This window comes from Canis lupus, chromosome 33, assembly GCF_048164855.1.
Source record: "Canis lupus baileyi chromosome 33, mCanLup2.hap1, whole genome shotgun sequence".
Taxonomy (NCBI): domain Eukaryota; kingdom Metazoa; phylum Chordata; class Mammalia; order Carnivora; family Canidae; genus Canis; species Canis lupus.
In genome coordinates, this window is record NC_132870.1 from 30202389 (window position 1) to 30220475 (window position 18087).

General features: G+C 38.3%; 1 protein-coding gene across 5 annotated transcripts in view; it reads left to right on the top strand.

Moving 5' to 3' along the window:
* EGF (epidermal growth factor) overlaps positions 1-18087 on the top strand; it is a 93930-nt gene that overhangs the window by 50059 nt on the left and 25784 nt on the right. For all 5 annotated transcript variants that reach the window (XM_072810305.1, XM_072810306.1, XM_072810307.1 and 2 more), the window contains exons 9-15: positions 524-649; positions 1724-1860; positions 4125-4273; positions 8466-8570; positions 9811-10034; positions 14516-14683; positions 15371-15520. In XM_072810305.1, coding sequence (XP_072666406.1) covers positions 524-649; positions 1724-1860; positions 4125-4273; positions 8466-8570; positions 9811-10034; positions 14516-14683; positions 15371-15520 — 1059 coding nt within the window. The remainder of the gene's footprint in view (positions 1-523; positions 650-1723; positions 1861-4124; positions 4274-8465; positions 8571-9810; positions 10035-14515; positions 14684-15370; positions 15521-18087) is intronic.

Genomic DNA, 18087 nt, shown 5'->3' on the forward strand with positions numbered 1-18087 from the left:
GATGGATGCAGAGTCTTTAGTTTATTCCTTGTAGCGAATTAATGCCTCTCTACTTTTATCTTCACAGAGATTTAAGCATATAGAGGGCTGGATATAACTTAAAATTAGCATAAAGTTATGTGTGGCTTTTTTTTTAAATAAAGCAAAAAAAAAAAAATCACAGGGCCAGAAATATATGTGAGAAAAAAATACATTACTCACTTGCAAGAATTAGACCAGCTGTCAAACTCATCAAAATATATTTTTTATTCCACTGTCAGTACACTTGTTTTTCAAACTCAGTGATAGTACAGAGGCCAAGGGTTGCTGGGTTGTGAAGGGTTAACATTCAAGACATGGGGTTATAGGAAAATGGAATATGATGACATTTTGCTCCTAGTCTCTGAAAAATAAATTTGATTGCAGCAGTATACAAGACTGTGGAAATGATTTTAAAAATCAACATATACTTAGTTCACTCACTATTTTGATGAAAAATTGTTTTATTTTTGAACGCATCATTAACAACTGCTTGTTTTTGTAGGCTGTTCATCACCTGATAATGGTGGATGTAGCCAGCTCTGCCTCCCTCTCAGCCCAGTATCCTGGGAATGTGGTTGCTTTCCTGGGTATGACCTACAACTGGACAAACAAAGCTGTGCAGCATCAGGTTAGTGCTGTGGACTTTGAAAGTGTGTCGCTGCAAAAAGATTATGTGAAACATTTTATTTAGAAAGATGGAGAGTTACGTTGCTTTTGGCTTCTGAGTAGAATGTCTGACTTTTTATTTTTGGAGATAGAAAACAAATAACATTGTAAATATAAATAAGAATCACAAAAATCATGTTTTTGAGGAATGTTTTTAAGTTTACTAGTACTCAGCAAAGATTTGTCATGACATTTAGTATGGCATTCCAGTATATGCGAAAATCACGACCAGAATAGTCTTAAAATACTTTATAGTTTAGAAGTGTTTAATAAATATTTGTTGATTGATTTGATTTTCATCTCTCCAGTGAATGTAACTATCATAATACTTTGACAAAATCTGTCCTTTTTATGTCAAAATTTAATATGTTGCTGAATGCTTGAATAATTTTTTCATCTTCTGATATTACATCTCTTAATCTTTCAGCAGCCTTGGATTCCTAGATTTATACCAAATTGATGTTATCTCTCCTAGGTTAATTATGCTTGTAATCTGAGATGACATAATGATGAGCCTGAAGAGCTTGATTTAGAGCCCAAGACTCTTAACTTCCTAGGGCGTTAGTGAATATAGCATAATCTGAGCTCTGAAAATATCAGAGGCCTTGTTATTAACCCGAATAATCATGCCTCCCTTTCAGAAGTACCCAGGTCAGAGAATGGTATTTATTTGGACATGAATTTATATAATCTGCTAATATTAAGATGTTTCTATATGTGTGAAGCAAGGAGATTATGGGACTAAGACTTGCATCATCTAGCTGTGGGGTTAGCTATTTAATGCTGGCTCTTTTTATAAGTAATTTGCATTTTAAAAGCAGGCACCCAGACAGAGGGGAATCCAGTAAAATGGAATTCTGATAAAATATCGCCTCATAGAAGAAATCTTCTTGACTGTCTTAACCTATACCACATTTGGTGGGAAATTAAGAAGGCAAACTGTAGAAAGAGGATACAGTGAAAAGGAAAAGTCAGAAGTGCTTATCGGGTTCCAAGGCATATTTTAAATACAGCCATACTTGAATTTGGTTAACAGGACCACAACCATTTTTGCTGTTTGCCAATTCTCAAGATATTCGACACATGCATTTTGATGGAACAGATTATGGAACCCTGCTCAGCCAGCAAATGGGAATGGTTTTTGCCCTTGATCACGACCCTGTGGAAAATAAGGTATGGTTTTGTCACTTGAACAGATGTGGCTATGCTTTAAGGGCAGAGTAGAGGATTTTATCCTAATAGATGACCTGAGCTACTTGAAAATCCTGTGCTAAGCTCAGAATGAATAAGCATAGAAAAATGTACATACAGACATTGGAGCGTAATTTGGGAAATTTCAAGGACACTCTTACTCTCATAACCTTAGCCTAGTCCTTACAGTGATTCAATCATTTTATTGAGAATGGTTGAGCAGGATCTTTATTTTTCAAAGATTTTATTTATTTATTCATGATAGAGAGAGAAAGAGAGAGAGAGAGGGAGAATGAGAGGCAGAGACACAGGCAGAGGGAGAAGCAGGCTCCATGCAGGGAGCCTGACGTGGGACTCGATCCTGGGACTCCAGGATCACGCCCTGGGCCAAAGGCAGGTGCTGAACTGCTGAGCCACCCAGGGATCCCCGGTTGAGCAGGATCTTAAATTTAGCTTCTCTTTGGAGATGAGTCTGGAAGGCTAGCACAGTGCCGTACACTCAGGAGGACTGCCATAAATAGTTTTTTAGGTATTTGCGGATAGCAGAAGGAGTGAGAGGTTGGGTGGGTTATATTTGTCCTCGGTTAGCATGTACTTAAAACAAGATGTTATGGTGTCTTCTGGAGGTTAATCACACGGTAATTATAAATATACATAGTTATTAGTTAATTAGTTATTACTAGATAGTGCATTAATTTCTAGGATTTTAAACTTTGTATTTTTGTATCTTCCTGCTTTGAAGCAGTCTGGTAAATGGTCAAAAGAGACAGAGTGAAGCAGATTGATTCTGTGTGTAATTGCTATGGATTGATAGCCAAATATAACTATTTTAGAAGTTTCATACTCAAACATTAGCAAAAAAAAAAAAAAAACAAAACAAAAACCCTTCTTTCTTTTCCTTGAACTGAATCTATTGGACTCCATGGAAGAATTGTATTTGTAGAAATAAACAATTAATAGAAAAAAGTCAGTTCAAGGTTCATTTATTACCAAACTAATTTTGTGTGTGTTTTTTTTTCCCTCAACACAGTCAGCATTAGATCCAGAATGAACTTACAGTCATGTGGCTGTTTTTCATTTCCCTGGTTAAGTTCTCTTGCTCTTGCTCATCAAACTGTGGTCCTTGGACTGGCAGCATCAACATCACCTGGAACTTGTTAGAATTGCAGACTCCCAGGCTCTACCTCTGACCCCTGAAGCAGAATCTCCATTTTAACAAGATTTCCAGATGATTCGCATGCACATTTGAGTTTGAGAAGAGCTCTAGCTTAGTGTTTTTTAATAGGAGAAGTACCCATTTTTGTATTATGGAATAAAACCTTTTCTGTTTTATCTACAAAGATGATAATCCACTAGTTAATAAATTACCATTGTATGAACATTCTCATCATTTATTATAGTTTATGTACATATACATACTCAGTTAAAATTCCACCAATGCCATCATTAAGTTGTCAGCTGACAACTGTTTTTAAAACTCTCACAAAATTCTTGTATCTGTTTGGTAGTCTGCATAGGAGACTTAAAAAAAGGGCTTTGCACCTGCAAGTTAGGTTCTGTTGACCAAGGTGGATTAATTAAAATGAAATTCAATATGGCCAGAGATCAAAGAAACTTTAGCAAATATCTAGACTTTGTCATTTTTACAGTAAAGAAAAATTAAGGTTAATGACTTGGCCAACGCAATTAAACAAAGAAGGGCCCAAACCAGGAGAGGAACCTGTAGGTCCAGGCTTGCAGTGAAGTGTAGTCCGCAGATTGAACAGCAGAAGATACAGCCTGGCTTGTAGCCCCCACTAAACTGCTCATCATAGCTCCCTTTCAGGCTGTAGAACCCATTAGAGTTTAAGTACAATGGCTTTGTTATTGACCAATTATCAAAGATTAATAAATCACCCAGTAGCAATAGAAATGTGTGCTAGGCACAGGGCTACAGGACCACACACACACACACACACACACACACACGTGTATATATAACTCCTTTTTAGTTTAATATTATCCGCATTTAACCAATGAGGACACTGAAGGTCTGAGACATGGAGCAACTTGCTTATGTTTACAGACATCTGGGAAGCAGCAGAGGTAGAAGGTGGAATCCAATTTGCAACTGTGTCTATCTCCAAAGCCAAGCTCTTAATGATTACACTATATGATCTGAAGATTTAATAACCATGTTTATATATATTCCACATGAATTTTTAAAAACAAATCTGACAGAAATGCCTATGTTCTTTTTTTTGTAGATATACTTTGCCCATACAGCCCTGAAGTGGATAGAGAGAGCTAACATGGATGGTTCCCAGCGAGAAAGGCTTATTGAGGAAGGAGTGGATGTGCCAGAAGGTCTTGCCATAGATTGGATTGACCGTAAATTCTACTGGACAGACAGCGGGTATGCTTCCTCCTTTAGTTTTAAGCCATGTGGGATGGGAGTGATGGCATAGGTAATACTGCTGGCCTCATCCTCTACTTTGAACCCAAGAAAATATTGCTGGGCACTTGAGTGGGACTGGAGGAAAGATGCCCCTAACACTGTCCATTTTCCCTCCACTTTCTCCACACTACCAAGCAGGATGTTCCTCTTCTCATCAAGACTGGATCTATATCCAAGGGAGAATGGTGAGGACCAAGAAAGCAACATGTGTTTTTGCACTGTAGGCTGTGGTAATCGGAGAAATGCAAAGACTCTCTGAATACAATCAATTTTTTGATATGGATAAGGCCCTGTCCTGGGTAACGGAGATGCAAAGAAGCCTGAGGAGTGTCCATCTTTGCAGTAGGCTCATAGTTTAGCCAGGGAGCTAAGGCACGTGGACCCAGAAGAAAACAAAACAAAACAAAACAAAACAAAACAAAACAAAACAAAAACAGTACAAATGCTTGTTCTACATATCAGTACAAGAGATATATAAATAAGGCTGGGCATAAATAATTGCCAAATGAAGTGTGTCCACACCCAGAGGGAGCTTTGGAAGAGGTTCCAGGAATCAAGTAGCCCAACCCCCCTCATTTTAGAGACCGGAATTCACCTTCTGTCTCCCTGTGAATGAGCATGAAGGAGGGAGCAAGGCTTCACATGGGAGTTGTGAGCAAAGTCCTCACAAGATTGGAGAGATGGTCTACTTTCCCTTACGTGGGAAAGAACAGAACAGAACAACAACTCTGATGTGTCTGCCACCCTGGGGGTAATGCTTTTAGGGCTGTAGGAGGGGCAGTTGCATTTGGTGTATGTATGGCCTGTGTGAGCCCCAGGAGTGGTGGTGATAGGAGGAGGGTGAAGGAAGGAAGTGGGTGCTCCTATGTGTGCTAATGAGAGCCCTCTCCTTGCTTCCAAGAGAGACAGCTAACCACAGAGTATAGGCAGCTGTCACAAGATAGTGTTTAAATTCTCTGTGCTCTAGCATGTTTTCTCAGAATAACTTAAAGCCATAGAGTGTAATGGTAGCCAACTTATGCAACTGAGTTAAAGTAAAAGAAGATGATAGAATTAGGAGTTCACCTAGGAGTTCATCTCTATGAAATCAGCGGTCCCAATTCAGAAGGAGAGGTCCCAGGGAACAGGTTTATATGCTTGGAGGTAGGTTTTCTATGTCCTAGAAACATGGGAAACAAATGGTGTTTTAAAAATGAGCCAACTGTACAGTGGTGTGCAGTTATCAATAACATGGTACTTTTATGTCCAGGGTAAGTATATTTTCATTCATTCATTCATTTTGGTTTACATAAACATACTTTTATTCCTTTATTCTTTGGATATCCATTTATTGAATAACTGGAATGCACTAGACATTGTGCTAATAGCTTTATATCCATAACACTATGAATCCCAAAAAAGGTAAGTTTTCTTATCCCCAATTTAAAGATTAAAAAATTGGGAATTAAAGAGGAAGGTACCTTTCCCAATGGCAAGCAGCCAGCAAAAGGTAGATCTGGAATTTCAGTTGTAGTAATGATAAAAATCATAATAGCAACCTCTTCTGTGTTGAACCTACTTAAAAGGACATTTTAAAATGTCAGCTGTGCATAATAACAGAGCTTGTCCATGGTTGTTCTCCGAAGGGTAAACGTTGATCAGGACAGCAGATGTGAGCCGCTCTTGGTCTCTCTGAGGAGCCAGGTCTCCTCATATTTCCCACATTTGCACAGCACCTTTAATTTTAACAACATTTGATTAATGGCCTCATGGTACCTCCTGCAAGGCAATGCCTTCAGGAGCTAGTCACACACCTCCGTGTCCCAAAGAGTCAGACCTCAAATTCCCTAGTTCATTGGCTTCAGTAATAACAAGCCCTTCTAAGTCCTCTTCCCTCTAACAGCAGCTGTTAAAAAGAAAACCTTTAATTTGTCTGGAAATGAGAGGTTTATAGCTTGAAAACCTTGATATTAGCTAGAAATTGGATTTAAATAACTGAGATTCCAAGCTCATGATTTTAGATTATATGGTAACTTTTAACCAGTTAAAAGAGCCAGAGTGGATGCTTACAGTTTATATTGGCTGAGGAAAAGACAGATTCAAATTAACATCTAACAATAGGAAGGAAGCTAATTGATAATTCTACTGGCAATACTATTATTTAGCATTGAGGAATCCTGATTCTTAAAGTCAAAAGCCCAGTAAAAATGAATCAGGAGGGTAAAAACATATGTTTGCTCATGATTGATACCTACCAGGTGGAATAAATCACTCTTTTAGGGTTCCAGATGGATAACTGCTATGCTGGAAACAGAGTGGGTTTTGGAGCATGCCAGTGGCATCCAGGCCAATTAGATCATGGATAAAAAGAGAAAGATGCTCCACTAGATGAAGGGTCATGCTTGAACTCCTATGCACCCAAATATCTGTGCTCGTCTTTGCTTTCTCATTACCAACACTGGAGTTAGGGATTTGTTTTCTGCTGAATCAAATAGATGTGTATTATTGGGTGAACCCCTTGGGGAGCTTTGAAAGTAAATTCCAGCAATCCTACCTAAGACAGCTCCAGATTCAGGAGCTTATGTCACTCTGATTCTCATCATTTCACTCCTGCTCAAAACAGTAAGAATTCAGAGATGATGTAACAGTGAAACCAGAATTGACAGTTTTATCTCCCCTGGTCACAAGCAAGTGGCCTCAGAATTCCTTCCCTCCCACCAAGGGACAGGCTCAATGACAGTTGTGATTGAGTGAATTTGACACATCGAATTCAAAAATATCGTCCACCCGGCAGTACCTTCCCGACGATCACTTCATCTGGGAATAGAATTATCCTTTAAAAGTGGCACAGGAGTACAAATGGCTTCAAATTATCCACTGCCCTGAGTTAGTGATTTGCAAAGTGTCCTTGGCCAGCACAAGCCCTGAGCCAATTTTACCTTTGCTTTCTCTCCTTCATAAAAACTATGAGGAGGAATCTATGAAGCCTCTTCCCCACCAGGTGCTTGTAACCACACTTGGATAAACCCCCCAGAGACTTCCTTAGTGCTTAGTAGAATAGGGAAAGGGGAATAGTACTGCTCTGTGTTTCTGGGAAGGCCCATAAGAACAAGGGCTAGGCCCTTCCAGATGTTCGTTGAATGAATTAAAAATAACCATACTTTCTAGTTTGCTAGGGAAGCAGGCTGAGCGGACACCACATGGTAGGGAGGGGAGGTTCTTCTTCTCCCCTCAGCCTGTGGTCCTACCTGCTTCTGGATGCTGCTTGGAAGCCCAGGTTAGTATACAGGGTGAGAGTGTGCTGGACTAAAGCATCTGCCCTGGGTCTGCCACCTGCGTTGTTAACATTCTCTATACTAGAATTCCCTCTCCTCCTGCCAAACTCTAAGCTCTATAAAGACAAAGACAGGGTTTTGTTTACTATCGTCTCCAATGCTGAGGTCAATCTCTGACACACAGTAGGTGCTCAGTTAATATTTATTTGATAATGAAAGTCAGTCTAACAAATAAATAGAAAAACCAGAAAACAAGGATTTTCTCCTCTGCCAGAACCCAAAGGGTTATTATTATTTTTTTAATGTAAAGATGAGCAAATAATAATTTTAGTACTCCCATTTGTCTTAGAATTATGTGGAAGAAAATTAAGTCAACATAAATCTCCCTTCTGCTGTCCTCATGCTGGCTGTCTCTTGGCTCTTTGAGGCCTACTCTCTCTCTTTCCTGTGATCTGTAACCAGGAAGTACAGCTCCCCCTCTGGCTTTCATTGGGTTCAGCAGGAGCTGGGATGTTGTGAAGAAAAAGGATTGGTGGTATTTATGCTCCTGACTTTGTCCCTGCCAGACCCCTGACACAGTTGCCTTGTACCTTATCCTTTCACTGTGTATTTTAGTTGTGTGGGATAAATATTGGGATGCTGATTGAAAGACTGTGTTAAAAAAAATAGAATTTGTGAATGTATGTCCTGATGTGTGTGTGTGTGTGTGTGTGTGTGTGTACATGTGTTGGTCCTGACTTGTGTTGAGAGTATATGTGTGCACACATGTGGTGGAGGTGGTTTAGAGTGCCTCTTTGTGCATTTCACTAAGTAACAGAGAAAAAGGAGTATTTTTGTTTAAAAAGTTGATATTTAAAGTTGATATAACAAGCTCCTTTATATTGCATGCATTTTAGAAAATCTCTTATTGAAGGGAGTGATTTAAATGGAAAACATCGTGAGGTAATCATCAAGGAAGACATCTCTCAGCCACGAGGAATTGCTGTTCATCCAATGGCCAAGTAAGTTTTGTGAAAATAAGGCACTTGCCCATAGAGGTCATGAGACAGTTCATGTTTGATATACTAGTGTTCAGAATTTTTCTTAAGATCTCAGGTGTTCAGTGGAATCAGAAATCAAGAGAATCCATGAGATTAGTTCAAACTTTCAGAAATGATATAACTAGCATGACTTCCCCAACCTTTTATGTCTTTTGACTTTCTATTCTTACATAAACATTTTGTTATTCAGATAACCTTCCTTTTAAGCAAATTTAATTTTTTAAAAAAGAAGTGGGCTATAGATGCAAACCCATAAAACTACTTCCTTTAAAAATCTATATTATTGCTTTCCTGAGCAAAGTATGGTATTTAGATTGTATGGTTTATGAATTCTATTTAGAAAAATCATAGGATGAGTTCTAATGATAGGTCATTCCTAGATTTAGACAACTGGAAAAAGAAATCACGGAAGGTTAGAGGACTGTGTTGCTAATTGTGAATTAATAACATATTGTTGACAAATGTTGGTTCAGGTTTAGAGAATTAAGTAGAATAATGAATTCCTTCCTAGTTGTTAAAAAACAAGGGTTAAAAACTAACCCTATTTAATTTATAATGGGAATTTTATGAGGGTGATGGGAAATAATATATTGGTAGTAATTGGTAATTGATTTGGAGCCAGCCACGTGATTAAAAAAGTGAAAATGTAACCATCTCTAAACAAACTAGCATAAAAGATAATGAACCATATTGACCTCAAAAAATGTGCCTCAGCATCTGATTTATGGAACTTAAAATCAACCAAATTAACTGAGTACATTGTATGAAACTAGATAACAGATAAATATGCTATTTCCTTTATGCTGTAATTTTACATATATAGTAAGTTTTACATATGCAGAGCAAAGGAACAGGCTAATAAGATTTTATTGCCTTCTGCAGCATGAAACACTAATTTAAGAATATGCTCTTGAACACACTTTCAATTGGTAATATAGTACAATTTTTCAAACTAATAATTTCTTCTTTATCCAATGATCTGAGCTTTAATTCAGCATTACCTGTCCAAGATGCTCTACATAAAAAGATAATTTTTGCTATTGAGAATTATTTGTCCGATGTACACTGTTATACTTTCTGTATTCCTTGGTGTACTACTTCAGTTTATTCTAAAATGATTTTACATTGATGTTTTCAGTGTTGAAAGAATGGAAGAATTTTTTCATGCAATTTTATTTGTTGTATGCTTTCTTGATTAAAGGAGATTATTCTGGACTGATATGGGGATTAATCCACGAATTGAAAGTTCTTCCCTTCAAGGCATTGGCCGACTGGTTATAGCTAGCTCTGATCTGGTCTGGCCCAGTGGAATAACGATTGATTATGTAACTGACAAATTGTACTGGTGTGATACCAAGCTGTCTGTGATTGAGATGGCCAATCTGGATGGTTCAAAACGCCAAAGACTTGCCCAGAACGATGTAGGTGAGACTTTGGGATGGGTGATTTCTTCATCTTGACCTGAGTGTTGATGCGTGTTAAATAAAAAGTGTGTTTATACACACACACACACACACACACACATACACACACACGCACAAACATACACTCACCTGTGAGAGAGATATGGAGACAGACTTCTTTGGGAATGTCTGAGCTACAAAGATTACCTTCACATTGGAATACTGGATAAAACATTGTGATGAATAATCATTTCTCTTTGCCAAGATTTCCCAAAATCAGAATGAAAATATTAAAAATTTACGACTTCTCTAGGAATAAGAACTTGGTTCAGTTGTTGTCATTTCTTATGTTTTAGGCAAAGATTAATAAATATAGTTTTCTTTCCTATTATATTTTCCGATTTTTCATGGGATGTCATGTATGTTCATAAATATATTTAAAATGCTATAGTCTATGCTAAGTGTTAACAGAGAAATACTGGGGGATCCCTGGGTGGCTCAGCGGTTTAACGCCTGCCTTGGGCCCAGGGCGTGATCCTGGAGATCTGAGATCTAATCCCACATCCAGCTCCTTACATGGAGCCTGCCTCTCCCTCTGCTTCTCTCTCTCTATGTCTCTTATGAATAAATAAATAAAATCTTTAAAAAGAGAGAGAGAGAGAAATACTGGGGGTGCCTGGGTGCCTCAGTCAGTTAAGTGTACAACTATTGGTTCAGCTCAGGTCATCATCTGTGGGTCAGGAAGTGAGCTCCCTGTGGGGCTCCCTGCTCAGCGAGAAGTCGACTTCCCTTCTGCCCCTCCACTCATTCCTTCCCCGTGTGCACTCACGCATGCTCTCACTTTCATAAATAAATAAATCCTTTAAAAAGACAGAGAGCGAAATACTGAATGTACCAGAAGCCATTGCATGTTCTTGAGCAGGAAATGTGTATGATAAGACTGGCACCTCACTGTAACCCTTAGTAACAGTATAAGGGTTGGATTGAAATCTGGAGAGAAGGAAATTAGTCAGGAGACTCCAACAGTTGTCCAGTCAACAGTTGATGAAAGCCTGAGATAGAACATTGCCATTTCAAAGTGGAATGGAGGATTAGAGTATTAAAAAGAATTACTATGAACGAAAAATTTAGAGGATTTGGTCATAGATTAAATATCAGCACAAGAGCCAGAAAGATGTTGAAGATGCTTCCGAGATTCAGAAACTGGTTGGTTGAGAAGATACAAAAATATAGTCTATCTCTTTTATGAAGAAGCTGACTAATAATCCGCATAAGATATTTATTTTTGTCATTCTTTTTGGCTTAGAAGATATGAATTTCTAGATTTGTATTATACATTAAATAGGTCATAAGTAAAACTGAAAATCTTGCATACTTCCAAGTTTCCTTGAAAATTAAAAGTATACTTTACAATAAATCATAAGCCCATCTAAGATCATAGACTTTATTCATCCATGCACTTAACAGATATTTATTGAATCATTTTAGGAAGTAGAGATACAGTAGAGAGTAAAATAAAAATGGTTCCTGTGAAGTCCTGGAGCCTGGGATGTGGGGACATATATTATTAAAAAAATACATCACCCAAATAAATGGAAAATTATAGCTTCGCTATATGGAGGTATAAAGGGATTTGAATTATCCAAATCAGAATGTAAAGATACCATATGCTAAACCAAAAAGCATAGCAAATACTTAGTGAATAATTTCTGTGGTGCTATAATATGTGACTAATACAACTTCCTATTAAAAGCAGTTATCAAATATTTGATATGAAAATATCTAAGTGACCATTTCCATCATTACAGTGCCATCTACTGGCATAAAAGTGGTGGCTTCTCAGCTGCTAACTCAGAATTTTTAATGTAAAGATTTAAGGATTAAACTAACATTTTTTATTTACTTATTTATTTTAAAGATTTTATTTATTTATTTGAGAGACAGAGCATGGGGGGTCAGAGGGAAGAGGGTGAAGCCGACTTCCCCCTGGGCAGGGAGCCCAATGCGGGGCTCAATCCCAGGACCCTGAGATCATGACCTGAGCTGAAGGCAGATGCTTATTGGACTGAGCTATCAAGACGATTTTCATATGGTCTCACTCATGTGTGGAATCTAAGAAATGAAACAGAGGATCATAGCGAAAGAGAGGGAAAAATAAAACAAGACAAAATCAGAGAGGGAGACAAACCATAAGAGACTCTTAATCATAGGAAAGAAATTGAGGGTCACTGGAGGGGACAGGATGGAGGGACGGGGTAACTGGATGATGAACTTTAAAGAGGGCACATGATGTAATGAGCCGTGGGTGTTATATAAGACTTATGAATCACTGACCTCTACCTCTGAAACCAATAATACATTATATGTTAATTAATTGAATTGAAATAAAATTAAATAATATATTACATTAAAATTTAATTTTGCAAGGGAGGTGAAATAAAGACATAAACTCACAGAATAAAAATTTAAAGAGAAAAAATTGGATTCATTCATTCATTTTTTTTTTTGAGAGAGAGAGTGTGCGTGGGGGTGATGAGGAGAGGCAGAGGGCAGAGGGAGAGAGAGAATCTTAAGCAGGCTTCATGCTCATTGTGGAGTCTGATGCAGGGCTCAATCTCATGACCCTGAGATCAAGGCCTGAGCCAAAATCAAGGGATGGATGCTTGACTGATTAAGCCACCCGGGTGCCCCTGAAGAAACTAATTTTTTATTTAACATTCAACTGTGGCTCTACTATTTAAAAACATAAGGAAAATTATGTCTAGTGTGAGGATTTGTTGAAAAACTCTCACTAATTCTCATCAAGTATACTTCAAAATTAAAAATGAGAAAAACAAAAAAATTTTTAAAGGTTTTAAAAACCATAGCTAATTCTGACACATGCTACAACATGTGTGAACCCTAGGGACATTATGGTGAGTGAAATAAGCCAATCATAAAAGACAAATACATATGATTCTATCTACCTGAAGTATCTAGATTAGTCACAGTCATGGGAAGAAAAAATACAGTGATATTTGCCAGTGACTAAAAGGAATGAGAAATGGAAGTTGTGGTTTAATGGATATACGGTTTCAGTTTTGCAAGATAAAAAAATTCTGGAAATGGGCTACACAACAAAGTGAAGATACTTAACAATACTGAAATGCACACTGGGGTTAAGATGATACATTTTATGTTAAATCTTTTTTGCCTTAGCAAAACAAAACAAAACAAAACAAACAAACAAACAAAAACCAAACACCTCACAGCTGTATAAAAAAATTTCCTTGCTGCATTTATTGCTTGAGTTAGGGACAAAGGCTAGAGACTAAAACGCATCTTAATGGCCCTGGTCAATAATGATGATTGGAGACTCATTGTCCCCAGGATAAGTGATTTTGAGTTTGCTGCCAAAAGAGGGAGACATTCATTCTAATCTACTAAATCCATTGCTCATTTGCTAAAGAAACAAACAAACAACAACAACAACAACAAAAAACACAACAGCAACAAAAAAAACTGGCTTGGGAAATGTGACTGGACATGATTAAAGCTTCCAAATGTGGGACTCTGCAGCTTTAGCCTCTAACCACTTGAGATAGTGTATTACAGCATTTCCCTGCTTACTATAAATACTTGAATATCTTATCAGGGCAGTTCCAGGGGCATGGAGAGGTGGTTAGTTGAGGTGGGGTCGGAAGAGCCACTTAGGGGTTGATAAGAGCCATGAAAATGGAGGCAGGAGATAATAGATACTTTTAAACAGCTTGGCTAAGAAGGGAAGGAAAAAGACAAAAAGAAGCTAGAGGAGCCAAGAAGATGAGGATATTAATGAGCTAAGGGAAGGAAGCTAGTAGAATGAAGAGAATGAAGGTGTAAAAGAGAAGGGTAATTGACAGAACCAGGTGTGAGAGGAGACAGGAAGAATGAGCCCAGGAGGACAGGCCAATGGACTAATACCAGGTAACGGGAGAGATGGGGAAAGGAGGCGGGGATCCAGTGCAGGGATCCAGTGCAGGGAGATGTGTTGCTGCAGATGGGAATTTAAGGAGACACTATTACTCAATTCTTTCAAATTGTTAAAGATCCTTGCAACAACCAGTGGCAACTTAGTCTATCACTTATTGTTGCTGCTCAAAAGGCAAGAATCCTAATGCAAAGAGAGATAAAATAACTTACTGAAGCTTAGCCTATAGTGACCAAGTCACCAAACATGGAAACATTGTCACCCTGGCCTCCCCCTCCTTGACATTCTGTCAATAGCCCACATTCCCCCACTCTGCGGATGCTGTGTGTCAACGCTGGGACCTCCTACCACCAGGCTCCCATTCTAAGACGAGGTTCCCTCAACGTGTGGGTTCTCCGTGATGCAGGTGGAGGTAGCCGCAAGTATCTTGCTTAGCAGCTATGTGAAAGGAATGCTGCAGTGTAGGAATCGTGTGAGCATGTTGTAAGCCTTGTTCTTTTAAAAATATTCATGGCAAAGACAAGATGTGTGTAATGGATTGAAACTGCTTCCAGGTCACCCATTTGCTATGGCCGTGTTTGAGGATCACGTGTGGTTCTCTGATTGGACTATGCCATCAATAATAAGAGTGGACAAGAGGACTGGCAAAAACAGGGTACGTCTCCGAGGCAGCATGCTGAAGCCTTCATCACTGGTTGTAGTTCATCCATTGGCAAAACCAGGTACACTGGCCATGTCACACAGTCTTTCTTAGGCTGGCATCTATAACCATTTTAATTGTTTGATGTGAGAGGCGGAGGGGGGTATTGCAATTCTCATTAATTTGGGTAGATGTTAAGATTTCCTGAGATTGGGTTGGGTCTAAACTAAGACATCTGGTAGTGAATTTGGGCTTTGTCTCCCCATTCTCATGTTTACTTCTCCTGACCAGCTTCTACTTAATTGTTCCTTTTCACAGACTCCTTGGGTTAAAGGCACTGAGGGTGGGGATGGGGCGGGGCACAGTTTAGACACCTGAGGCGAAAGCTTCTATCTATTCTGGGGCCTTTTCCTAGCCCTTGAGAGTGCCAGGGAGTGAGCATCCTCCAGTGTCCTCTAATAACCTCCTTCTGAATTGCTCTTTGTTGGTTTGACTAGATTATGAGTCAGGAAATAGGGATTATATCTGCCTAAAAAACTTCTTGAACAAAAGTACTGGCTATATTCAATAAATACTCATAAGGTAATAACATTCTGAACTTACCCAAGAACTGGCTCTGTTTGGAACTCTCCTGAAATAGTTCTTGATATAGGCTCCATTTAGATACACCGAGTTTCTCTCCCCAAAAGCTATAATGCTGTGGTTTGTACCAATGGCACTTTTTCAATCTCCAAGCCCATCTGTGAATGTACCTCTTTTCCCCCACAAGGAGCACAGCCCTGCTTATATCAAAATGGAGGCTGTGAACATATTTGCAAAGAGAGGTTTGGAACTGCTCAATGTTTGTGTCGTGAAGGTTTTGTGAAAGCCCCAGATGGGAAAATGTGTCTGGCTCTGAATGGCCATCAGATACCGGCAGGTAAGATGATAAATTATATGGCTAAATTATCTTACTTTGGCTCAGGAATATAGTTCTCTATCAATCCTTGTGCTATTGCTGATTTTCAGTATTTTGTATTATTAAAAGATTTTCTGCTTCAGAGCGCCTGGGTGGCTTAGTTAGTTCTGCATCTGACTCTTGCTTTCAACTCAGGTCATGATCTCAGGGTTGTGAGATCGAGCCCTACCCTGGGATCTGCTGTGGACATGGAGTCTGCTTAAAGATTCCATCTTTTCCTCTGCCTCTGCACCTCCTCCCCTCCAAAAAAAACCCAGCTTCCCTGCTTTTAGGGATGCCAAGTCTTTTTGTTTCGTTTGTTTGTTTTCTCTGATGAATTTGGTCTCCTTTTGAAAGACTAAATTCAATTGACCTCCTCTAGTAAAATGAACAAATGATAATATTCAACATGTTAGGTTCCAGTCCTTTGGCCCCCCACTTACAATGGAGTGGCCCAAACTTGGAAAAATAAATGCCAGCATTTTACCACCTCAGATAATGATCAGAGACATTTTGTTTAGATGTTTTATGGCCTCAATTTTAGAGGTGATCACATACGATCCTCCTATCACATAACTGGGTTTTTTTTTTCCATAACTGGTTTTAATGTGAAAAGCAAAGTCCTTTGTAGTAAATAACTTTAGAATAGTAAATAAGTGTAGGGAATGTAGCCTGAGAAGGCTTGTGGTCCATGTTTAAAGAACTAAATATGACTTTGAGGAAGAGGATGGAAAAGGAAATCAAATGTGATGTGTAACCAGTAGTGCTGATTTGCTTACCTTGAATGTGCATGCAAGCAATTGGGGAGTCTTTGAATTCATCCCTTGATAACTTCATACCAAAGAGAATTTAAATTGTATTAAAAATGTTTTTTAAATTCATTTATCTAGTAGGCATGGTATAAATTAGGTGGTAGATTAATAGCAAACAATGGATTGATTATCTATGGACCAGAATTGGTTATTTTGGATTTTCAGAATTTTCTATCAATTGTAGCTTTAGAACAACAGTTCTCAATATTTTGGGTTTTAAGACCCATTTACACTCTTTTTTTTTTTTTTAAGATTTATTTATCTTCGAGAGTGTGTGTGTGTGTGTAAGAGAGAGAGAGAGAGAGAGAGAGAGGACGTGAGAGGGGGAGGAGCAGAGGGAGAATCCGCAAGTGGGCTTCCCACTGAGCACAGAGCCTGACACAGGGCTTGACCCCACAACCCTGGGATCATAACCTGAACCTAGATCAAGAGTTGGACACTTAACCAACTGAGCCATGTAGGTGCCCCGAGGACCCCTTTTCATTCTTAAACATGATAGAAAACCCCAAAGAACTTCTGTTAAAGTGGGTTATATCTATCAATAATATTAGAAATTAAAACTAAAACTTTTAAACATGTATATATTAAAATCATAATAATATTCCATATGTATAAGCATAGCATATTTTTAGGGAAATAAATAACTATTTTCTAAAACAAAAACATGTAGTGAGAATAATGGCACTGTTTTATGGTATAACTTTAATATCTGGCTTAATATAGGGCAGCTGGATTCTCATGTCTGCTTCTATGTTAAATCTGTTGCTGTGTTGTTTTGCTTGAAGGATATGAAGAAAATCTGACCTCACACAGACATGGATTTGGAAAAGGGAGGATTGATAATTTAATAGCCTTTTTAGATGATACTATGCCAGAACTGGACGGGTCATAGTTTCTTAAGCCATAGCTGCAGTGCAGAATCTGAAGCCACATCAATAAACTTTTGTCACCGACTACATTAAAATCCAGTGGTCTATTTTGTACTTTGAGTGGCTCTTTTACTAGTGCATAATTTTGTGGCATCATGTTGGTCATTTGAACATACGGATTGGCTGAGTTGCGCATATCTTCCAAGTGTGACACACATACAAATCACATTTATTAATTATTACCGTCAATTCATTAGACAAGTCTTTGAGTTTGGGGATTTTCATCAAGGTCATGGTGGTGGCAAAAATTTTTCAGAATTTTATTTTCACTTGAAAGTTGAAATTTTATCATTGGCAATAAGTACTGCCAATTGTTTTTCTTGAACAACAGACTCACTTTATTTTTGAAAAAATGCTTGCCAAATTTCCAAGTGTTTATGACATACTTAGTCTTTCAAGTAAAAATTATGTCTAATGAGAAAAGAGGCCAGTTTCAGTTTGCAGCTCAGAGTACACACGTGCTTTTCCCCCCCGACAACCAGACGGCCATCGTAACTTCTGAATGTGCAGTGTTTTAGATATACTTCCCACTTCATTGCATAGAATATTAAAAAGCCAAGTATGCCATGGTTGAGAACTTTAAAAAATTAATAATTCTTACTACTTCATCATGGTTCTTCTTAAGTGAAACTAGAGTGTGTGTGCGTGTGTGTGTGAATGTGTACAGTGAAGAATGTGATTATTAGTTGAGTTTGGTGCCATTGCCTTAATTCATGCTAAGGCACCAACAGTTTTACCTAATGTCTAATTTCACATGTATTTACATTTTGTGAAAATAATTTTTACCTTATGAACTCTGCAATGGGAA